The sequence below is a fragment of the Gobio gobio genome, assembly GCF_949357685.1.
Source record: "Gobio gobio genome assembly, chromosome: 2".
NCBI lineage: Eukaryota > Metazoa > Chordata > Actinopteri > Cypriniformes > Gobionidae > Gobio > Gobio gobio.
Window position 1 is genome coordinate 18464104 of NC_137098.1, and position 24339 is coordinate 18488442.

Consider the following 24339-nt stretch of genomic DNA (forward strand, 5'->3'; position numbering starts at 1 on the left):
TCAAAGTAGTTATATTTCGTTTCGTTTCTTTATTAAGTTAATTTAGAAAAAATTTTAAAGCATTTTTTTGTTTGTTAAATTAAAGTTTTTGTTTTTTTAAAGTAACGACCAAGCGGACAGTTAGTTAACAACACGTTTGATCCATTTATCCTCTTAAATCAACACTTGACTTGTCTTGCTTATTATAAGATTTTTTTTTTTTGAGTAAACGTGTTCAAAAATAAATAAATACAAATAAGGCAGGTTGTCTTAACTTACACCTCTCCGCAAAATTCATATAAATCCAATCTTCAATTATTGCGCAGCCTATGCACATTTAACGGAGTTCACGTCAACGAAAGCAATATGAGCTGCATTATAGGCTATTCATCAGCTCATTTCAAGATCAAAGACCGCAATATCAGAACAAGTGACCTAAGCACTGTAAGAGCATTTAGGGCCCTATTTTAACGATCTGAAACGCAAGTGTCAAAGCGCGAAGCGCAAGTAACTTTGTGGGCAGGTCTCGGCGCTGTTGCTATTTTCCCGGCGGGATAAATGGCTCTTGCGCCCGGCGCAAATCTAAAATGGGTTGGTCTGAAGTAGCTTCATTATTCATAGGTGTGGTTTGGGCGTAACGTGAATAAACCAATCAGAGCGTCATCCAACATTCCCTGTAAAAGCAGGTGCGCAAGTTCCATTATGGATTGCTATTATTATGGCGTATTTACCAGGCGCACGCCAGGAGCGGTTCACAGCCGAGGAGACTGATGTTCTTGTAAGAGCAGTGAAAGACAGAGAAGTTGTGTTGTATGGGGATGGAAGAAACCCACCCAAAATAGCGTCGGTTAAACAGGCGTGGGAGGAAATAGCCACAATTGTTTCATCAGCTGGCATCCCCAGGACGTCGCACCAGTGCCGCAAGCGCTACAATGACATCAGAAGACAGGGAAAGTCCAAGCTTGCCAGCATCAATCGGGCACGCCGTGTAACGGGAGGTGGATCTGCCTCTACTCAGGACCTGACGCCAGCAGAGGACATCGCCCAGGTAGCGCAAGTTCATTCACTAGTTTAGCGACGTGCTTCTGTGGAGGGAAAAGCGCGCTTTGCGCGGGTGCAAAATAGGAATGACACATGCGTCGGTGTACAAAGTCAATTGCGCTGGGTGCAAGATAGGGCCCTTAGTCTCATTCGTTTTAATGAAGATGATTGTGTTTTTGAGCATCTAAGATGTTCGGCAGTTTGCGTGTTGGCTTGCTTTACTCATTTGCGGCTACTCTAAACACTGTGCGAGCAGTCTGGACAGTCGTGGTGTCGTGGTCTCATGTTGTTTCCACCAGCGCTGCACACCTCATTGTTTCTTTTAATAAGGAAAAAGCCCGCGTTTGAGGTATGACTTGAAAATTGGCCCGAAGCCCGGCCCCAGGGGCAGAAATAGGGGCTCTAGTTAGTCTGTTAGTCTGTTCTAAAACTGAACAGAATTATTTTTACTAGCTACTATAATATATCAAAACTGGGACGTAGCCTAACAGACCTGTGTGCTTTGTATCACTAGTTTATTGCTTGTTCGCGGAGCATAAAAGCCCTGCCCGCGTGAGGTGCGCCACTTCTCCAGATTCCAGCCTTTATTAGAGAGAAGGATATGTTCAGCTCCTTCCCTCCAAAGCTTCGAATATTCGATGTTGATTACTACCAAAGCTTCGAAGCTCAAAAAATGGTATTCGGACCAGCCCTAGTGTCCCAATACTTTAGGCAATATGGTGTATTTTTTAGGATGGAAGAATGCGGTTTTACAGATGCTAGAAACGTGACTTTCAAATGAAAGATTGGTATCAAAAAGCACACCCAGGTTCCTAACTGACAACAAAGACTTGACAGGCCAGCCATCAAGTATTTGACAGTATTCTGGGTATTAAGTGCGGAGGTTTTTTGGTCCAATAATTAGACATTTTTTTTAGAATTAAGTAGTAGGAAATTACTAGTCATCCGATTTTGTATTTCAGCTATGCATTCCTTTAATTTTGTGATTTGGTAAGTTTCATCAGGATGCGAAGAAATATAGAGCTGAGTAGCATAACAGTGAAAACTAATGCCATGCTTCCTAATGATATCTCCCAAGGGTAGCATGTACAGGGTGAAAAGCAACAGTCCTAGTACTGAGCCTTGTGGTACTCCATACTGAACTTGTGATCTGTATGACTTATCTTCATTTACTCATAAATGTAATGCATTCTTAATGAATAAAAGTATTGATTTCTTTTAAAAACAACAACAAAATACCAGGGCCGTGTTCAAAAACCGAAGGAACTCAAAGACGGCATTTTTTCTGGATCTATTAATTTGTTCAAAAATACATTCAAATGCATTTCATATATACATCGACTGGAACATACCATTTCTATTCTATTATGTATTTAATTTCTAAATTAAAATTCACTTTTTTTAACTAAAGTTTAAATGTTTTTATAAATGTTTACAAAAATATATATATATATTTAGAAGGAATATATACTATTTTTTTCTTATTCAAAGTCAATCAAATCAAAGTCTTTTATTAAACCAAAGTCATGTCTTTGTCATCAAAGTCAAGTGGACCATTCATACCTTCATGACTGCATGTCAAGGTTCATAAATCTCTTTAAATAAGTCCTTTATGAAAGCTAATGTGTAAACCTGTGTGTTTCAGATTGTTTGGTGCTGTACGTGTTTAAGGAGCGCGGTGGGAAGGACAGGAGCAGCCTGACGCTGGAGCACATCTGTGGTCTGGAGGCGTGTGTCAGCGCTGACGGCGTTCCCTTCATCCTCTCAATCCTGTGTCTCAGTCAAACCGCCGTGCTCGGCTTCGACAGCAGGGAAGTGCTGCAGAGCTGGGACCTGCGACTGCGCTACTGCCTCGGGGAAGGTCAGAGTTCAACATTCAACCCATAAAACCCATGGTCACAAACAATCCACATTGACTGATAACTCACAGCTATATGTATCTGCTTCCATGATAAAGGGTTAGTTTAGTCAAATAGTTTAGGTTTATATTATTATAATTAGAGGTCGACCGATAGTAAATTTTACTGATACCGATAACTATGTTAGACCGCACTTGCCGATAACCGATTAATCAACCGATAGTTTTTAGAATGGAGTTAACCTAGTCAATCTAGTCAACAAATGAATTACTCTGTAATGACTTGGTAACATGTACTGACATGTTCTGTATTCATTCCGTTTTGCTGTCAGTGTTTTAAACGCCTATTTGAAGTATCAGCGCTCTCCGTGAAGCACGCAGCCTCATGTGTCAATATAAACAATGTCAGTGAACGTTTTTATTTCGCCTCTAGAGGCTGCTCTCGTGCAATATAATGCCAGCAGATCCTTCTCAACGCTCTCGGACTGTGTAATGACAGCGCACCCTTCTCAGCCGCTCCAGCAACTGACGCAACCCAGAAAAACCCAGTATGGATTTGTGCCGATAGCCGATTGTTCCACCAATCAGCTATCGGTGCCGATTAATTGGCAAAACCGATGAATCGGTCGACCTCCAATTATAATAGTATAAAATACACCAAATCAGCATATTACAATGATTTCTGAAAGATCATGTGATACTGAAGATGGCGTGTCTAGTAAGTGTTATAATACTACAGTATATGAGGTAGGCAACATAGTGAAACACTTGAATAGCAATTAGAGCATTTAAAGCATATACTATTTAAAGCAACTATGTTTTGATGTTGAAACCAACATTGAGCCGCATTATGCATCAGCTACACAAAGAAATGAGCTTGAACTCAAACCAAACTTGGGTCTCGAGCCATCTTTTGTGGCTGTTTGAACACATTTGACCACATGAGCATCTACACTATGAAAGAAATCTTGTCGAATGCGTTTTCGACTACCCTTGGAAGTGGCTGAAAGTGAACAAGCTCAAAACGTTTTAGACCCTTTTTACACCTGTATTTAGCGTCGTCCACTTGTGATCTGATCGACCAAAAGGCTTCTCAATTCCAGGTGTAACCAGGGCCCTTTGTAGTTGTGAGCAGGCATGTGATGCAGTCAGCTGTGTGTGTCTGTTTGTGTATGTAGCTGCTTCTTTTTTTGATTTGCATACCCTCATAAATCTTTTTCAAAGTTACTGCTGACAGGTTTAACCCTGCCTGCATTCCCTCATCACATTTTACACACACAAAGAGAAGCTGTTACTAGATGGGATATACTGCACAGACAAAAGTAAGTGAGTGACATTAGCATCAGGAACACTTACTAGAGCTTACTAGTTAGTGCTGTTTACTAAGGCAAGGAGTAGGGTACAAGGGGCTAAATCTGAGTTATATTAAAAAAGTCCTGGCTCTTCAAAGCTTTATAATAGCAGTGAATTGTTGGTCCATAAAATTGCATCAATCCATCATATAACTGCTCCACACGGCTCTGGGGGATTAATAAAGGCCTTCTGAAGCGAAGTGGCGCATTTGTGTGATAAAAATATCCATATGTAAAACTTTATAGACTAAAATAACTAGCTTCCAGCGGTCAGCGGTATGCAAGTCGGCTTACGGTGAAAGTGTAACCTGAACTTGCAAGCACCCATAATACTTCAGAAACCACCAATGCCCTAAAAACTATTCAGAAACCCTAGGACCACCCAGAATACCTTAGTAACCACCTATCAACAACCCAGAAACAAGAAACCACCTAGAATACTTTAGAGACTACCCATAATATACCTAGCAACCATCTGTCAACCACCTTGCAATTCCCTTGAAACCACAAAGATTACCTTTGTTACCACCTAGCAATGCCTTTGCAAACAACCAGAATTTCAGTAACCACCTATCAACCACCCTAAATACTCTAGCAGCCACCCAGAATTCCTTAGAAAATATCTAGCAGTCAACTACCAACCACCTGGCTATGCCCTAGAAATCACCTTGCAATGTCCTAGCAAACACCCAAAATAACTCCGTAACCACCTTTCAGTGTCCTAGCAACTCCCTTGCAAAACCCTAGAAACCACCCAAAATACCTTAGAAAGCACCTAGCACTAGCCTAAAAACCATATGTCACCCAGAACACCCCATTAACCAACTGGCAATGCCCTTGCATCCAACTAAATACTTTAGTAACCAACTAGCAACCACACAGAACGGCACACAAAACGTCCTAGAAACCACTTAGCAAAGCCCTTGCAACCACATTAAATGCCTTAGTAACCAACTACCAACTAAATACTTTAGTAACCAACTAGCAACCACACAGAACGGCACACAAAACGTCCTAGAAACCACTTAGCAAAGCCCTTGCAACCACATTAAATGCCTTAGTAACCAACTAGCAATCACACAGAACGGCACACAAAACGTCCTAGAAACCACTTAGCAAAGCCCTTGCAACCACACTAAATGCCTTAGCAACCAATTAGCAACCACACAGAACGGCACACAGAACGTCCTAGAAACCACTTAGCAAAGCCCTTGCAACCACATAAAATACCTTAGCAACCAACTAGGAACCACACAGGCGTCCTAGAAACCACTTAGCAAAGTCCTTGCAACCACCCAAAATACCTTAGTAACCAACTAGCAATCACACAGAACGGCACACAGAACGTCCTAGAAACCACTTAGCAAAGCCCTTGCAACCACACAAAATACCTTAGCAACCAACTAGGAACGACACAGGCATCCTAAAAGCCACTTAGCAAAGTCCTTGCAACCACCCAAAATACCTTAGTAACCAACTAGCAACAACACAGAACATCCTAGAAACCACTTAGCAAAGCCCTTGCAACCACACTAAGGCCTAGTTTCACATACAGGGCTTAGATTAAACCAGGATTAGGCTTTAGTTCAATTTGGGCATTTAAGTATCTTTAAAAAATGTGCCTTGGAAAAAAACATTACTGGTGTGCGTGTTAAGACAAAAGAATGGCACTGACATATTTTGAGAAATGCCAGTGCAAGTTGTTTTCAGTTAAAACAGCTCAAACATGCATTTTAGTCTGGGACTAGACTTGAGCCTTGTCTGTGAAACCGGGGGTATATGCCTTAGTAACCAACTAGCAACCACACAGAACGACACACAGAACGTCCTAGAAACCACTTAGCAAAGCCCTTGCAACCACATAAAATACCTTAGCAACCAATTAGCAACCACACAGGTGTCCTAGAAACCACTTAGCAAAGTCCTTGCAACCACCCAAAATACCTTAGTAATCAACTAGCAATCAAACAGAACGGCACACAGAACGTCCTAGAAACCACTTAGCGAAGCCCTTACAACCACATGAAATACCTTAGCAACCAACTAGGAACCACACAGGCGTCCTAAAAGCCACTTAGCAAAGTCCTTGCAACCACACAAAATACCTTAGTAACCAAATAGCAACCACACAGAATGCCATAGAAACCACCTAGCAACGCCCTTGCAACCACACAGAATATCTTAGTAACCACTTATTAACCACCTAGAACACCCTAGTAAGCACCTTGTAATTCCCCAGTCTTGTATGTTCTGTATCATCTTAGGCAACTCTGTCTCATACGTTTTTGAACTGAAAGTGAGCGCCGTTTTATTAAGTCCAAATACAGCGCAAAACTCTGTTGGGAGTGAGTAATTTGTTAAACGTGCTCGCGCCAGATTTCTGTTAGATATAGCCTACGCACTTCATTGCTGTTCATACTGGATAAATGTCACAGGACACTAATAAAATAAACTGGGTATGATGACGTGTGATGACGTGTAATGGTATAGTAGTGGTGTCCCATTTCTTAGGGGAATATTTTCACCCCTAGGGGGTAGGGAAAGGCGAAGGGGTATAAAAATAGAATTGGGATTGGGCCTTACTTTTCCTTCAGCTTAAGTTTATTGTTTACATCTTAAGGAATGGTACATCAAAATAACGTTTTCTCTTCTGTCAGTCCACAGTTTCAGCGTCTCTGTGCTGCCCGGCTCTAAACTGGAAAGCGGAGCGGCGACTCTGCATTTATGCAACAATGTCCTGGTCATCGCTAAAGACCTGCCGGCCGTCATCATTGGCCACTGGAATCTGTTGGACCTGCGGCGATACGGGCCAGTCAACAATGGCTTTGTGTTTGAGGGAGGCACACGCTGTGGTTTCTGTGAGTATGCTGATATAACGAAGAAAAGGCACATAAAATGCAATATCAAGGAATCAAGGTTGGTTAGTTAACATGTTCCCGTTGCTTTGTGACATGTAAAGTTGAATGGTTTGGGACTTTTTTAAAAGTAAAAAATGTACAAAGTAACTGGCCAAATTTTGTCTGAAATGTAAGTTTGTTGTTTTTATATCAGAAATTAAATAACATTGAATATATTGTTGTATACTATCACATACAGGGGTTGGACAATGAAACTGAAACACTGGCTAATGTAGTGTTGGAGGTTTATATATGTGCGGCATGCTCCGAGAGCACTACACTACCGCTCCATCACAAGTGCAATTCATGCCAACGGCCCATAATATAACTGTATTTTTAGCCAGAACTCGCACGTTAAATACATTTAACTAGCTTGATACAGATGTATCACTCAAATCAGAAAGAATGTAAAGGTTATGATGACGGCGATGGACATGAGCGGGATGTTATAGTTCAGGATTTTTTTTTTTACCTACGCCTACTGGGTGAAAGCACATTTTAAACAGGAAGCACTTATTCGCACACACAATCGTTCTCTCTAATGCATTCAAACGATGTAATTGTACAGTTCTTATCTGCTTACTGGTATCTGTATCTGATTTTGAATGAGCAGAAATCTGTAATGTAGATACCTGTAGATAAAATAACGGATGAAAACATACTATTTTCATTTTTCTAAACAAAATTTGCACTGCAAAAAGCAGCAAGGATATTTAACTTTTAATGCTGATAAAGCCTAATAAGCTTGACATGTCGTTGGAATAAATCATTGCACACTAGTGTTCAATAAACCACATGAAATCTATTGTTTATAATTTTTTTCATTTAATGTAGGCTATGTTATAAACCAGAGCTTACTTAAATACTTTAGCCGCAAATTTCCTCGGAGCAAAGATGGAGCGGTGTTTCTGATATCAGAAAGTATAGTGAGCGAGGAGTGGAGTGGGAGCGGGAAATGGTGAACCCAGCTGGAGCAGAGTGATTATGGAATGCGTGGAGGGGAAATTGCTGCCGCTCCACTCCGCTCACATACTCTGGTGCCCAGAGTGAAGCACTGGGTGGATCAGTGATGGTTTGGGTTGCAATATCATTGCATTCCCACATGTTGATGGACATGCCAAGAACTACCGAACCATTCTTGAGGACCATGTGCACCTAATGGTTCAAACGTTGTATCCTAAACTGAGTGCCATGTATCAGCATGATAATACACCCATACACACAGCAAAACTTGTGACAGAATGGTTTGATGAACATGAAAGTGAAGTTGAACATCTCCCATGGCCTGAACAGTCACCAGATCTAAATATTTTTGAGCCACTTTGGGGAATTTTGGACAAGCAAGTCAGAAAACGTTTTCCTCCACCAGCATCACATGTGCTGGCCACTGTTCTGGAAAAGGAACGCGCCGACAGCTGCTCCATCATGGCTTCCGACAGCGAGGACTGGTCTTCCGCAACCTCTTCAGTCCGGGCCTCCGGACGCTCTCGAGCGGGTGAGGACGCGGAACTGTTGCGCCTTCTCACCCGGGCTGTCGAGCAGCTAGGCCTCGAATGGGCCCCGCCCAAGGTGGCAGCGCCGAATCGACTTGACGGATGCTTCCTAAACAGTCGCCGCCATGCGCCCACCTCCAGGACTGCACCTTTTCTGCCAGAGCTTCACGAGGAGCTCGCGAAGTCCTGGAACGCGCCATTCTCCGCGAGGGTCTCGTCTCAGGCTTCTTCGGCGCTCTCACAAGTTGACGGCGCGGCTGAGAAAGGCTACAATGCTATCCCTCCGGTGGAAGAGGCGGTCGCAGCGCACCTTTGCCCGCCTTCTGGTTGGCGCTCAAAGGCTGCCCTCCCGTCTAAGGCCTGCAGAGTGACGTCATCGCTGATCGGCCGCGCTTTCGCTGCCTCCGGTCAAGCAGCATCTGCTCTGCACTCTATGGCCGTGCTGCAAATCCTCCAAGCTAATCTCCTCCGCGACCTGGACGAGAAAAGCTATGACACTGAGTTGGTCACGGATTTGCGAAGCGCGACGGATCTCGCCCTTCGCGCTACCAAGACCGCAGCACAGGCCCTCGGATGCTCTATGGCCTCCCTCACGGTAGCTGAGCGCCACCTCTGGCTCACGCTCGCGGATATGCGAGAAACAGAGCGCGCGGCCTTTCTAAACGCCCCGCTCTCCCCGTCTGGGCTCTTCGGACCAGCGGTCAAGGGGATCGTCGATCGTTTCTCTGAAGTGCAGAAGACGACTCAGGCCATGAACCTCTTCCTGTCTCGACGCCCCGGCGCTAGCAATAGCTCCGTTGCTCGCCGTCCTCGTGACCAGCCAGCACCGAGCTCCGCGCGCCCCCCTTCGTCTCAGCGAAGACCGAGCGGCCGCCCCAGATCGCGCTCTTCCAGCCGTGGTAAGCCGCCTCCCCCTCGGGGCCCCCGGCCTAGGATCGCGCTGAAGTCCGAGCCTCCAAAGTCCTCCTAGCCAGAGGCGAGAAACGACGGTTAAGTCCCGCCGCGGCCGGACCACCGTCAAAACTCTCTTTCCTGTCAGCCCCCACCACTGTGACTGCTGCAGATGGATTTCACACAGCCAACGAGCCGGCAAAACTGCCCTCTCGCCTGTCAATAACCGCCGTTTTACGGCGAACCAGAGAAATCACAAAAGTTGCATTATTTCTGGTTGCACGGCTCACGCCGTAGGTGTTTCAAGTGCAGTAAATGTGCCCACTTTTCTGTGTTCACCCCTGCACACAAGCACTATAAACCCCGTGTCTCTCACTCACATAAAGCGGCCACCGGCCGCTCGAGTGTTAGAGTTAGGTCACGTGTCCGCTTGTTTGCGTCCACGCCTAACCACCACACGCGCTGTCACACAGCCACTCTTAACCGGTCATGTTCCACGCGTAAGAGTTGTGCCCGCTCAAACGCGCTCACACATTTTCGCGAACATTATGCCTCAGGCGCTACGCGCCGCGCCACACATCATTTGTTCTCCGCCCAGGGTGGCCGGAGCGATGAGTGTAGGGCCACACACAAGCCACTCCCCGCTCGAAGCGGCAGAGATACAGTGTGTATCTGTATCGGCCAGCCGATCGCTCGCACTGCGCCCGCCCCTCCTATACAGGCCCTCAAACCCGCAAAGCGCGGCGTTTCGAGCCCGGAGGCCGTTCTATCCCGTGTGGCACACGCGAGAGCGTGGGAAGCCATTCCAGGTGTATCAGAATGGGTGCTGAAAACAGTGAAGCACAGCTACACTCTGCAGTTCGCTCGCCGCCCTCCGCGCTTCTGTGTGCGTACGGAGACGAGAGTGAGCGAGGAAGTAGCACATCTACTTCGAGCAGAGATAGCCACGCTGCTGTGCAAAGGGGCTATAGAACCGGTTCCCCATTCTATGAGCGAGTCAGGCTTTTACAGCCGGTATTTTCTCGTGCCAAAAAGGGATGGGTCGCTCAGACCGATTCTGGATCTGAGGCGTCTGAACAAAGCTCTTATGAGAAGATCGTTCAAGATGCTCATGACCAAGCAGATCCTCGCGCATATTCGCCCGAGAGATTGGCTAATCTCCCTAGATTTGAAAGATGCATATTTTCAAATCAAGATAACGCCGCGTCACAGGCCATTCTTACGATTCGCCTTCGACGGCCAGGCTTATCAATACACCGTCCTTCCGTTCGGCCTGTCACTAGCACCCCGTACATTTACGAAGTGCATGGACGCGGCCCTCGCTCCCCTGAGAAGTCGAGGGATGCGAGTATTGAACTATCTGGACGATTGGCTCATCCTGGCGCAGTCAGAGGCCGAGCTCCTCGCCCACAGGGCAATGCTGCTCAGCCATCTGGACAGCCTGGGGCTCACGGTCAATTGGACCCAGGAGAATGGTCCCTGCACCCCCAGACAGTCCAGCTGGTATGGCGCCTATTCGGAACGCCCGCTGCCCGAGGTTTCTGTCCAAAAGCGAGGATGCGCTGTCCCAACCTTGGCCCAGCCTCCCGCTGTATGCTTTCCCGCCGATTTCCCTATTGCCCCAGGTCATAGCGAAAATCAGGGAGACGCGCCGCCCGGTGCTCCTTATAGCGCTGCGCTGGGAGAACCAGATTTGGTACCCAGAGCTGGTGAAGCTGTCGCACTCACCCCCCTGGCCAGTTCCGCTGAGAGCAGACCTCCTCTCTCAAGCAGGAGGGTCAGTTTGGCATCCCCATCCAGAGCGATGGTCTCTGCATGTATGGGTGACCAACGGATACCCGTTGACCTGCCCGAAGGGGTTATGAACACGATTTCACACTCTAGAGCCCCCTCGACGAGGCGGTTATATAGTTGTAAGTGGTCGGTGTTCACTGAGTGGTGTGTTTCCAAGGGATTGGACCCACAGCAATGTGGGGTCCAGCGGGTGCTCTCCTTCCTCCAGGAGCTTTTGGAACTGGGCAGGTCCCCTTCCACGCTCAAGGTGTATGTGGCGGCTATAGCAGCGTTCGCTCAGACGACGCTAGGTAGCACGCTAGGAAGGAACGAGCTCATCATCCGTTTCCTCAGAGGAGCCAGACGGATGAATCCCCCGCGGCCCCCATCGGTTCCTATATGGGATCTGGCCTTGGTCCTAGAGGCCCTGAAGGCTCATCCTTTTGAACCGCTCGAGACTGTGGAACCAAGGTTCCTTTCGCTAAAAACCGCGTTCCTGATAGCTCTGGCTTCAGTAAAACGCGTGGGGGATCTACACGCGCGCTCAGTGAGCCCGACGTGTATGGAGTTCGGCCCGAATGACTCCAAGGTCATTCTTAGGCCGAGGCATGGTTATGTCCCCAAAGCGATAGGTACTCCCTTCAGGGCGCAGATTGTCTCCCTCTCGGCTCTGCCAGCATCCGATGAGGGGGACGGTGGCAATGTCCTCTGCCCTGTCAGGGCATTGAGGGTTTATGTTACACGCTCCGCCGCCTTCAGGCGTTCTGAGCAGCTATTTGTTTCGTTTGGTGGGCGCACTAAAGGTCTCGCCTCCTCGAAACAGACCCTGTCCAGGTGGAAATGAATGAATGAATGAATGAATGAATGAATGAATGAATGCCTTTTATTGTCACTATACACATATACAATGAGATTAAAAGCCACTCCTTTTTCCAGTGTCAACATGTACGTAAAGAATAAGATAAGATAAGTAGTGCCCAGGAGGGGGGGGGGGGGGGGCTATAAAGTGCACAGTTCTGAGACACTATATACCTATACTATGAAGTCAGTGCATATGTAAATTTAGAATGGTCATGACTTTTGGGAAAAAACTGTTCTTGAATCTATTTGTCCTTGTTCTGATGCACCTGTAACGTCTCCCTGAGGGCAACAGGTTAAACAGATCAGAACCAGGGTGGGAGCTGTCCTTAATGATGGATTTTCCTCTGCTGATGCAGCGTGACGTGTAAATATCCATCAGGGAGGGGAGAGGGCAGCCAATGATCTTCTGTGCTGCTCTTATTACTCTCTGAAGCCTCTCCCTGTCTGCCACGGTGCAACTGCCATACCATACTGTGATACAATATGTCAACAGGCTCTCAACGGACGAGCGATAGAAGGTCAGCAACAGATTGGAATCCAGGTTATACTTCCTAAGAACCCTCAGGAAGTGTAGCCGATGTTGAGCTTTCTTAATGATCGCTGTGATGTTATCTGTCCAGGAGATGTCAGCGGAGATAAGGACGCCAAGAAACCGAAAGGTGTGGACCCTCTCCACACACTCACCATTGATGAAAAGGGGAGCCAGATCAATGTTATGCTTCCTGAAGTCTACAATGATCTCCTTGGTTTTCTTAGTGTTTAGAGCCAAGTTGTTCTCTGAACACCAGGCTGCCAGCTTCAGGACCTCCTCTCTATAGGCTACTTCATCTCCCTTTGAGATGAGTCCGACCACAGTGGTGTCATCAGCAAACTTGACAATGAGGTTGTTATTGTGGGCCGGACTACAGTCGTGGGTGTAGAGACAGTACAGTAGGGGGCTCAGCACACAGCCCTGTGGGGAGCCGGTGCTCAGCGTGCAAGTGGAGGAGAGGTAGGGTCCAAGTCTCACCGTCTGGGGCCGGTTAGTGAGAAAGTCCTTTATCCAGGCACATGTGAGGGGGGGGGAGGCCAAGAGTGACCAATTTGGTGATAAGAATATCCGGAATGATTGTGTTAAAGGCCGAACTGTAATCCACAAAGAGCATTCGGACGTAGCTCTGTTTCTGCTCTAGGTGGCTCAGCGCAGAGTGGAGAGCTACGGCGATGGCATCCTCTGTTGATCTATTTGCGCGATATGCAAACTGATAAGGGTCGAAGTCTGAGGGGAGATAATCCTTGATGTGCCGAAGGACCAGTCTCTCAAAGCACTTCATGATAACCGGAGTGAGGGCCACAGGACGATAATCATTTAGGCTGGTGATGGGAGACTTCTTCAGCACTGGGATGATTGTGGCTGATTTTAGGCAGGACGGGATGACTGCTTGGGCCAGGGAGAGGTTGAAGATTCTGGTAAAGATGTGGGCGAGCTGGTGAGCACATGCTCTGAGCACCTTACCAGGTACTCCATCTGGGCCAACAGCCTTCTTGGGGTTCACTGCCAGGAGCATCCGTCGGACATCGTGCTCCCTCACAGAGAGTGGAGTGGTGCAGGGACCAGGAAGGGATGGGGGCAGGGCTGGAGCAGATGAGTGCTGCTGTTTTGATGTTTCAAAGCGAGCAAAGAAGCAATTTAGCTCCTCTGCCAGCGGCGCACTCAGGTCTCCTGTTGTCGCATCACGGCCTCTATAGTTTGTGATGTCTTGTATACCCTGCCACACCTCCCGTGTATTGTTGCTAGACAGGTGGGACTCTATGCTCCTCTTATGGTCCACCTTGGCTTCCTTAATACCCCTTTTCAGGTTGGCACGAGCGGCTCTGTACAGAGCTCTGTCACCAGACCTGAAGGCAGCATCGCGGGCTCTGAGGAGTTTGCGGACCTGGTTGGTCATCCAGGGTTTCTGGTTTGGGAAAACACGAATGTTTTTGTCCACAGTCACATTTCCGATACCGAATTTAACATAGTCCAGTACCGTTCCTGTGAATGTTTCTAGCTCCTGGTGTTCAAATAAATCCCAATCTGTCTGTCTGAAACAGTCCTGTAGTTTGGAGAGTGCATCGTCAGGCCAGATGGTAACAGTCTTTATGGTGGGCGTGGCACTGCGTCTGAGGGGGGTGTAGGCTGGGGAGAGCAAGAGGGAGAGATGGTCTGATTGACCGAGGTGGGGGAGCGGTGTAGCTCTGTACGCATGCTTAATGTTGGAGTAAACATGATCCAAAGTGTTCTCCCCTCTAGTAGAACACTTGACATGTTGATAAAATTTCGGGAGTACAGTCTTCAAGTTCGCCTTATTAAAATCTCCTGCAACTATATGAACACCGTCGGGGTGGGGCCGCTGCTGTTCATTTATGATGTTCAACAGGAGAGAGAGCGCCGTGTTCACATTGGCATCGGGTGGAATATACACAGCCGTGATGATCACTACGGTTAGCTCTCTCGGTAGAAAAAAGGGCCGACATCTTACAGACATGTACTCGAGGTCAGGGGAGCAGTGTTTATCTATCATTGTTCCGTTATTACACCAGTTCTCATTCACATACATACAGAGCCCCCCTCCTCTGCTCTTACCGGAGTCCTCAGTCCTGTCCCAGCGGAGCAGAGTGCGACCTGCTAGCTGTATGCTAGCATCGGGTATCCTTGGATGAAGCCAGGTTTCAGTGATAATCAAAACACTACAATCACGAACGTAACGATTACCAGCTAGTTGTAGTTCCAAGTCGTCCGTTTTATACACTAAGGATCTGGCATTAGAGAGATACAGACTCGGTAGAGATGGCTTGTGCGGTTGTTTTCTTAGCCTTAACATAACACCGGACCTGCGTCCCCGCTTCTGCTTTCTCTCCCTCCTCCGTCTGCGCCGCTTCCTAGACCCGACAACAATCCATGGAGAGCCCGGCAGTCTTGCTATGTCGTCTGGGATGTTGTGCGTATGATGAAAGACTCTCGAAATAGGTATCTGGTGCTGGTCACCAATGTCCATAAGGTTCTGGCTTGTGTAGCGAATGTTCGCAGAACCGTTAGTGCACAAACAAATAATAAAGAAATAGTACGAGAACAACAAAAACAACAAAAAACAGCACTGAAAAGGAGAGCCGTAAGCCGCTGCGACTATGCGCGCCGCCATCTTGGTTTTGCTGACAAAACTTGGTTTTGGATAGTGGACGCGATGGCAACAGCATACGCTTCCAAACACCTGCAGTGCCCGCTAGGTGTCAGAGCACACTCCACTAGAGGCATGGCCTCTTCGTGGGCTTGGGCCAGAGGGATTTCCATCCACGATATCTGTATGGCGGCAGGCTGGGCCTCCCCGTCTACGTTCGTGAGATGTTACAATCTGGAAGTTCCTGCCTTACAGGCGAAAGTGTTATCAGTTTAATAGGGCTGTTGGTTCTGCCCAGTGATTCTGTGCAGACATAGCTCACATACTGGTAGTAAGTTCGGTACTAGGCTTATGTGAATTTGAAGGAGACCGGCGGTGCCGTTCCCTCATTTACGAGACAAGCTGTTGTGAGTTTGAAGGTGACCGGCGGTGCCGTTACCTCACTCATATAACAAGATATTGTGAATTTGAAGGCGACCGGCGTTGCCGTTCCCTCATTCATGAGACAAGGTGTGGCGAATTTGAAGGAGACCGGCAGGTGCCGTTCCCTCATTCATGGGACAGGGTGTTGTAACCACCCGTTGTAACCACCCGTCAGTTCGAATGAAGTGTCGGTATATGTGGTGGCCTGTTTTCCTTACCGGCCACCCTGCCCGAGCAGTGTTATGGTCCCCGGTTCCCTGGGATACATATGCTGTACGCGAGGCGCGCACGGCGTTGACAATGTGTTCCAGATGCGTAAGGAAACTTACGCAATACGAGAGAACCTCTCGTAAGAGAACGATACTCGGTTACTTAACGTAACCTCGGTTCTCTCTAGAAGAGGGAACGAGTATTGCGTTCCTTGCCGTCCGCCCCGCGGGCTTTTACGCTTCAGAACTACGAAAACCGAATACGCAGCCCTTGAGCCCCGCTTATATACACGTGGCCACGCCCCACCTGTAGGCAAATGAAGCCAGGTGGGCGCGAAGCGCCCTCATTGGTCGCCACGTCACGCGGGCTCACCGATAGGCTGCTGCAGTTGCCAGCAGAGCAGCCAATAGCACGCTGGAATAGCCTGCTATGGTCTGCCAGGCTGCCGCACTGCGTTGACAATGTTACAAAATTAAGGATAATTTTGGGTTTTTCAGAAATCTCGAAGAAAGAATACTTTCCCGATGCGTAAGGAAACTTACGCAATACTCGTTCCCTCTTCTAGAGAGAACCGAGGTTACGTTAAGTAACCGAGTATCGTTTTCGAGCGTGTTTAGGCCCCCAAAAAAGCGATTCATTCGGGAGAATAATAATAATAATAATAATAATAATAAACTTTCGAAATCCAATAGGGTCCTCACACCATCGGTGCTCGGGCCCTAAATAGTCGAGAGATCCATGCTTGGATTTATTACAGTTCATCACTGAGAAGATTTGATGGCAGATTGAGTCGCACAAACAGCACAAGCTGCTTGTGAGTCATGACAGTACACAGACCAACTGAATGACACTTTAAGCAGAAAATCTCAAATGGAGATTGCTCAACTGCAGCTTAGATGTTTATTGGTGTTTTCCGATCATCCGCAGATTGCAAAGTTTAAGTAAAACACGAATAGAATACATGTTCTTTAAACAGAAAGGCTCTGATTCTGATTTCAGAAGGCCACATAAAATAAAGTGCTGCTTTGACTTTCGCATTGAAACACACTGTCTCCACACAATGGCGGCAACAACACTACTATGATAACTTTTTGCTTATGCATTTGGGCGTCATCATGCAAATATTTCCACCTAGTGACATTGGTTGGTGAGGGAGAATTAGATCGAGGCGTTTTAGCTAGGTCTGGAGCTGCCTTCTCTTTTAGATAGAATAAATTTTTTGTGAGAGACTTTGAGCTTTTTAACTTTGCAGAACTTATACATGCACATAACAGCTACATAACACACTAAAGAAAAAGGAAAACATGAAAACGCATCATATGACCCCTTTAAATGTGATTTTGTGTGTGTGTGGTCACAGCTGACAGGGTTTGTGTGGTTGTGAAGCATCGGTCAGTTGCAGTGTGGTTGTGGGTGGTCTTCCCAGCTAACAGGGAATGTTCTCATAACGTTGGCAAGGTTCTTAAAGTTACGAACAAAGTTCTTCCAGTAACATTAATAGAATGTTAGAAAATTCTTAGAAAAACATTCTTGAAATATCCTTTAAACATTATCCTTAAAACAACTAACTTCAAAGGAAATGAGGTTGTCTCATGTTGGCAGAAAACAACATTCTTCAAATGTCCTTTACATATCAAGGATCACAACATTTCTGTCTTAAAGTCTTAAGGCTGGATGCTAAACAGCTAAATCCTCTGTGTTTAATGAACATCGCTCAGTGTGACCATTAGTGATGACACCAGTTAATGAGTAGATTCACTAAAGGAGAGAGGAACAAACATTTGAAGTAACACTAGTGGTGATGTGTTTGCTTTAGTTGGGTACTTGACCTTTGATTTCTTGTTAGTTTTTTCTCTTGCTGCTTCAACAGTGTGTTAAAGGTGCAGTGTGTAATATGTATGAGGATCTATTGACATAAATGCAATATAATATACGTAATATTCAATATAATATATATGTAAAGACCTTACATAATGAACCGTTATGTTTTTATTACCTTAGAATGAGCCATTTCTATCTACCTACACCGCGTGTCCCCTTACAGTGAAGTCACCATTTTGCGCCGTCATGTTTCTACAGTAGCCCTAAATTGACAAACAGCTCTACAGAGCACTAGCTACTCTCTGCTGTCTCAGATGACATATTTGTCCTGTGTTGGCCACCGTAGCTTCTCTATGTGCTTTGAAGGGGAGGGGTGAGCGGTGGGTGGTTGCAATTCGCAGCCTCACCACTAGAGGTCGACCGATAGTGGATTTTACCGATACCAATAACTAGGTTGGACCGCACTTGCCGATAACCGATTAATCGACCCATAGTTTTTAAAATGGATATTGGATAAAAAAACATAAGTAAAACAGTGCTGAACATTACAACAAGAAATAAAAACAGTACTGATCCATGAAAATGTGCTAAATGAAAAACATATAAATATGAATATTAAAATGAGTTTTAAGTGAACAAATTCTTTAGAAAATAATTTAAACATTAAAATATTACAGGTCAAATTTGTTTCTTTACCTTTAACCTAGAAATATGCATGTACATTTCGTAGGTAACACCATGCAAGTCCCTATGCAACAAGGATGTATTAGCTTACATGAACTATATGCATTATGCATACATTTTTACAGCATGTATTAATATGAGCAATACAATTGTACCTTGATCATTCATGTTAGTTCATAGTGCATTAACCAAGGTTAACAGATAAAAACAAAAATTCTAACTCAATTTAATGTTGAAATTAATATCCTAACAATGAACAATACTTCCACAGCATTTATTAACCTTACTTAATGTTACAAATGGAATCTTATTGCAGTGTTACCATTTCATACACATCCAAACAGTCTGCTTTTTTAGAAGGCGATTATCTAATAAAAAACGAATGCTCTTCTGCTTTGTTTATGTTTCTGTCGTCAGCATGACGATTCAGTTTGGTTCTCACATCACAATTTTTATATATGCAACATTTAGGTCTAACTTGCGTGTGTTTTTATCACATTGTTTTAACTGCTTGAGGTACTGCTAATGTTAGCGTCCTCTCAGCCTCGTTGACAAACATACATACTTCTGTTCTTTACCTGTTAATGCAGCATTTAGTCAAGAAATTAATTACTTTAAATTAGCTAGACCCTCCCTCCTCCTCCTCCTCCTCCCCCTCCCCTCCCCTCCGTGCTTCCTGATTGGAAGCCCTTCTGCCGCTCCTTCTCCTTTTCCCTTTTCGTGGCAAATTGTTCATCAGAATGTCGTCTCTTTGGTCGTGTGTCGGCCATATCAAAATCATATAATTCGAACTTCCCTCTTTATGCTCCTCTCTTCTACACACCCCCCTTCATGTGCACGCGCACTAACCCCAAACCTTCACCCCCAAATCATTTGGTTATTGGCTGGAGCACTGCTTATAATGTTTCATTGTCCAGACTGCCCAAGCTTGTTTTTGTTGCTGTTTGTGGAGCTTGTGCTGAATACAAAGACTGCGGTTTTTATAGTGTGTTCAGGGGACAGGCAACTAGCGGATAGTGAGGAAATATTTGCTGTATGGGACAAAAAATGTTGTGGACTAAAAAATGCGTGACATCGCTTATAGCACCTTTAAGACAACAGTTTAAGTAGAAATCTTTTTTTTTGTTTTTGTCTTTTTTGCCTTTCTAGAACTGAAACAACTTAAGTCTATGCGCCTCTTAACATTTTAACAACACCACACACACACACGCACATACACACACAGCGTAGGCTCCACTGTAGGCTTATTTATTTCCATATACATGGAGCACTTCACAGCTGTTACACATCACATAGGCTACCCAACACTTGATTCGTCTTGTTAAACTACTTCACTAAAATGCTCCCACATGTTACTTGACCTTCCTTCCTTTTGTTTTTAATTTGGTAAATTCAGCAAATTAGTACCTGAAGAAAAAAGTTTTAAGCACGTTAATATTTCTAATCATTATGTTGGAAAATTCTTATGAGAATAATTTATATTAAGTTATTGTATATTTTTAGGTAAAACTGTAAAATTATTAAAGGGGTGATGAATTGAGAAATCAACTTTCCTTTGAGCCTTTGGTATCAAAAGCTGAAAACATCCTTGTTAGTCAAAGAAAAGCTTTTATTGACACCAGGCCCAGAAAACGAGAGATCTCACAATATGTCGACCACTGACGTAATATGATGCAGAAGCACTGGCTACTTTTTTGTAGTTTTCCCACACGCTTTCAAAACAATTCCTCACATGTACTGACAGGGGAGCTGAAGCTCATTAAATATGCAAATCTTATCCAATCCTAGCCGTGGGCATTTATTTCCAAGTCTTCAGTGTGGCACACCAATCAAAACCGACCGTTTTTCAGAGAGCCTCAAAACCAGGTCAGAAAATAGCCTATTACTTATTCATTATGATGTTTTTTGAATGTAAAAACCACACGAATGTCATAATTTGACCTCAGACAACAGTATAACATTTTTTAAAAAGCCAGTTTATGACACCTTTAAGCAATATCTTATGTAGGGTTTTTAATGAAGTTAAGGCAGTAACAGTAAAGTTTAAAATATATTAGAATAAAATATATTGAGAATAAGAATCCATATCAGTATCAATTAAAAACGAGAATTGTTACTGATTAGTTGGCGTCCACACAGCTTGCATGTTTATCTGTTGTGGTTAACCACATTGTGTGCACAAAATAGACACTTGCCTTCCTGCACTTTTACAAGTAGAGTAGGCTACTTGGATGTTCATTCATTGACACGTCTCCGTCGCTTTCGATCTCTCTCATGCTGGCACAGCCGTCAGTGTTGTTGCCGATAGAGTTAGGGCTTTGAAAAAGCATAATATTTTACGCTTTGACATGACGCTTTCTGATGTGTATTTTGGCACTCAGATTCAGTGAGGTTTTTTCCACTGTAACTTTTCTGCGCGTGGTCTCATTTTATTACGTCAACACACAACAAAAGATGGGATGGGCTACTCATCACAGAATGGTCGCCAATGGCGATCTCAGCAAAAATATCACTCGCAAATGTGACCATTTTGGTCACAGTATGGAGCCCTGGCAGGGCTACTAGCTGTAGCCGAACCTCATGCTAGTGAACTCTCTCTAGAACTTCTGGGAGCAGAGCGTACAGATGCAGCCTCAGCCACGTCTGCACCATGGCATCCAGCCCCAGCAGAGCTGGATGTGTGAGGGAAAACTAAAGTGGACAGTGCGTCATCTCCTCTGATGCAAAGAGTCCACTTCCGCCTGGTTGAACTTCCTCCAAATCAACTCCACCATAACGGGGACCAAGACCCAAGGAGTTTCCCCTTGGGGTGGAGTCCCCATTCCCTGTGCCTCAGCCCCTGCCTTGACAGGATGTCTGCTCCCTAATTCAGATACACAGGGATGTAGACTGCAGGCCCCCCTGATGATTTATGTACAAAACTACCGATGTGTTGTCTGAATGGACAAGAACATGATAGCCACCACTGAGGTCTAGGAGGAAGCTAGAAATACAGTCATCATCTCCCCTCTGGGATACCCCTTGGTCTTGAGCCAACACTGCAATGGTCTCATGTCCAGAGTGCCAAAAATGTATCACGTATGACACATCTGTCATGAGTCCCAACAGTCTCTGGAACTGTTTCTCAGCTTGCTGGAAACCACTGCACCCCAAGGCACCAGAGGTGGCGTGACTTTTTGCCTGAAAGCGGTATCAGTCTCTTGAGACTGACCTCTGGTGTAGGCTTCGTAATATGTCTGATGCCCTGAAGTAGATGAACAACAGGGAACAACCAAACATACTTCTCCAATATCCTCCTCAGGAGAGTGAGCCTCCCAGTTCTGCAACATTCCTGGGCCAAAACCGGAAACCACTGTTCCTCAAAACACCAAAGGCAGTGGAGTGGGCAAACCAGCCTCCTGAGGGCATAGGGGAGACATGAGCACACCAAAACTCAGTATGGGCCACCTTTCCTTTGGAGGGGCTTGCCCTTGAAGTCCTGAGCCCTGCGGCATCAGTACTGAAACCTTCCTCGAGAAGATGATGATCATCAGATCCATCTGCCCCTAGGAGGACTTCGGCTGCAAGTGCCAACTCGACTCCCAGTCTCTCAGAGGGTTGCTTTAATAGTAACACAGCTTCTTTTTATTTATTTAAGTTGTTTATTCGGAGTTTGTTACCATTTAGAGTTTTGGAAAATACTGCTGTGATTAAATCCTGCATTTTATTCTACCCTGCTGCAAGCACACTATGACACATAGCTTGCAAACACACATAATTAGTTTGCAAGCGGAGGAAAAAGAGAGAGAGAGAGAAAGGAATATCCCATCTGCTCAGTTTCCTCCAGTATATTATTAGTGCAGACCCGTAATCTACGCATTGCCTCAGGAAATATGCGATCCGAGTCACTCGATTTTTTTAATGCATAAGGCTTCCCTTATTATTATAGATTATTGCTTCTCTCAAGAAGAAAATGTAGCGAGTTAGCTCAAAGGGGAAATATTAATAATTATTCACAACTCATTATGATTATTCATTATGATAATATGAGATTAACTTGATGTAGCTACATTAACAGTACAATCAATCAGTTCATTCTGTGAACACGCAGTATTGATTATTAATTAATTAGAGCGTGTAACAAAATCGATCATTTAAAGGGGTGGTAAAACACATTCTTTTGAAGGCTTGATTGTGTTTGTGGGGTCCACTGTAACATGTGTTCATGCTTCGTTTTAAAAAAAAAATAATTATTTTTCATATATTTGACCTTTATTCTACACTGCTCTGTCCCTCCTTGTAAAACGGTCTGATGGTTTCCGGGTTGTATGAAGCCAGTCCCTCAAAAATACGCGATGGGCTCAGATTGGTTAGCTGGCCCAGTGTGTTGTGATTCGCTAACCGCAGTGCACGTTTGTCGGAAACGTCATGCCCCTTACCTTTACCGGAGGCTGTGCTTTGGTCAGTATTAGAAACAATGGCGTCAATAAAACCATATGACATTTTAGTGAAGATGATCGAGCAGAACCTGTTCAGTCCTCAAGAGTAAAGACTGCGGATCTATAGTGATCGCTACTGAATGGCACTTTTGTATTTTTAGAACGATTATAGCCAAATATCTGTCGCAAGAACTATTAACCCAAAACGAACACTAAACACTTGCTTTACTAGTAGTCAAATCACACACAGAACCATGTTTAGCATGCCTGTAGATAAATAATACATAAAAGCTCTAATCAAACAATCATTTACACTAATGCCAAGTTCGCTGTTGAGATTTTAACATTAGTGTTTGTAACGTTAGGTGTTCGTCGGATAAACAGACTGGTTTGCAGAACAGCTTTGTCATCTGTTTACTTCCTTGCTACAACGTACAATTAACCGATTACAGGAAAACACATCGATGAAAAATAAATCAGACTTACAGGTTGTGGCGTGTAAACAGCTTCTGTTTGTAAATCCAGCTTTCAGGACAAGCCGTTGTGCGAATCCTGTATTGAACTCGCGAAGATTGTGGATGTTTTCCTCCATGAAATGTGCAGCGGGAGCCGCGAGCCCGTCGTGCATGATTCACACTGGCAGTGTTTGTCTCGCTGAACCGCTGCTCATGAATTGCAATGGACGAATATTGTCCATTGTCACATTTTCTAGTCTTCTCCTCCGACCCTGTCTGTCTCGTGCTTTATGATGGGCCCATCTGTCTCATACACACACATGCATATAACATGCTGTATGTTAAACGCACTACAACGCACCCCCGTCCCTTGGAAGGAACAAAGCAAGTACCCCAGACCTGCAATCCGGATGAAAATAACAGTGTTTCGTCGGCATTGCAGCAACACCACTCCAGCCTAACTATACCACAACAACAGCGATACAAAATGGCCTCGCCCCCCCTTATTTAATATTCTCGGAGGATGGGTTTATGTAAATATTGAGGCTGGTGATGTCACCAACCCTGGAGGAATGTCTGTAGTCGCCTACTGGCCGTTTGCTGTAGTCCTTAGAAACTGATTTCTTTAAAAGCAAATATCTCCTTTTGCTTTAAACTTTGAACGTTGTAACTTTGCAGATGTTGTTTATGCTCAAGCAGCAACATTACACACTAGCTAAAGTTAGAATAGTGAAATCGTGGTTTACCACCCCTTTAAGAACCATCAGTTATGACTGCAAGTTCCTTTATTTGAACAAAGGGGTTCACAGCTTTAACTAACTAAACAGTGATTTTGTATTTCATACGTTACTTGCATTTGCCTGAGCGGTTGAAGAATGTCCGGACATACTGTCGCAGGAGACTGTTGATAGTTCAGTCCGACGGTGTTGCAGTTGCAATCGATTCCTTCCGTGTTGAGAGAAGAAGATATGATGAACTTGCATGGTTAGTTTGACTCTGTCATGGTCAAGGAAGCTTCATTAGCTCCTCACATTCTTAAGCAACAA

At 45.1% G+C, this 24339-nt stretch overlaps 1 protein-coding gene across 4 annotated transcripts in view; it reads left to right on the forward strand.

Annotated features, from left to right (window-relative positions):
• Nucleotides 1-24339, forward strand: part of dok7a (docking protein 7a) — a 72781-nt gene that overhangs the window by 8038 nt on the left and 40404 nt on the right. For all 4 annotated transcript variants that reach the window (XM_079810737.1, XM_079810738.1, XM_079810739.1 and 1 more), the window contains exons 3-4: nt 2666-2881; nt 6888-7088. In XM_079810737.1, the coding sequence (XP_079666863.1) occupies nt 2666-2881; nt 6888-7088 (417 nt within the window). The remainder of the gene's footprint in view (nt 1-2665; nt 2882-6887; nt 7089-24339) is intronic.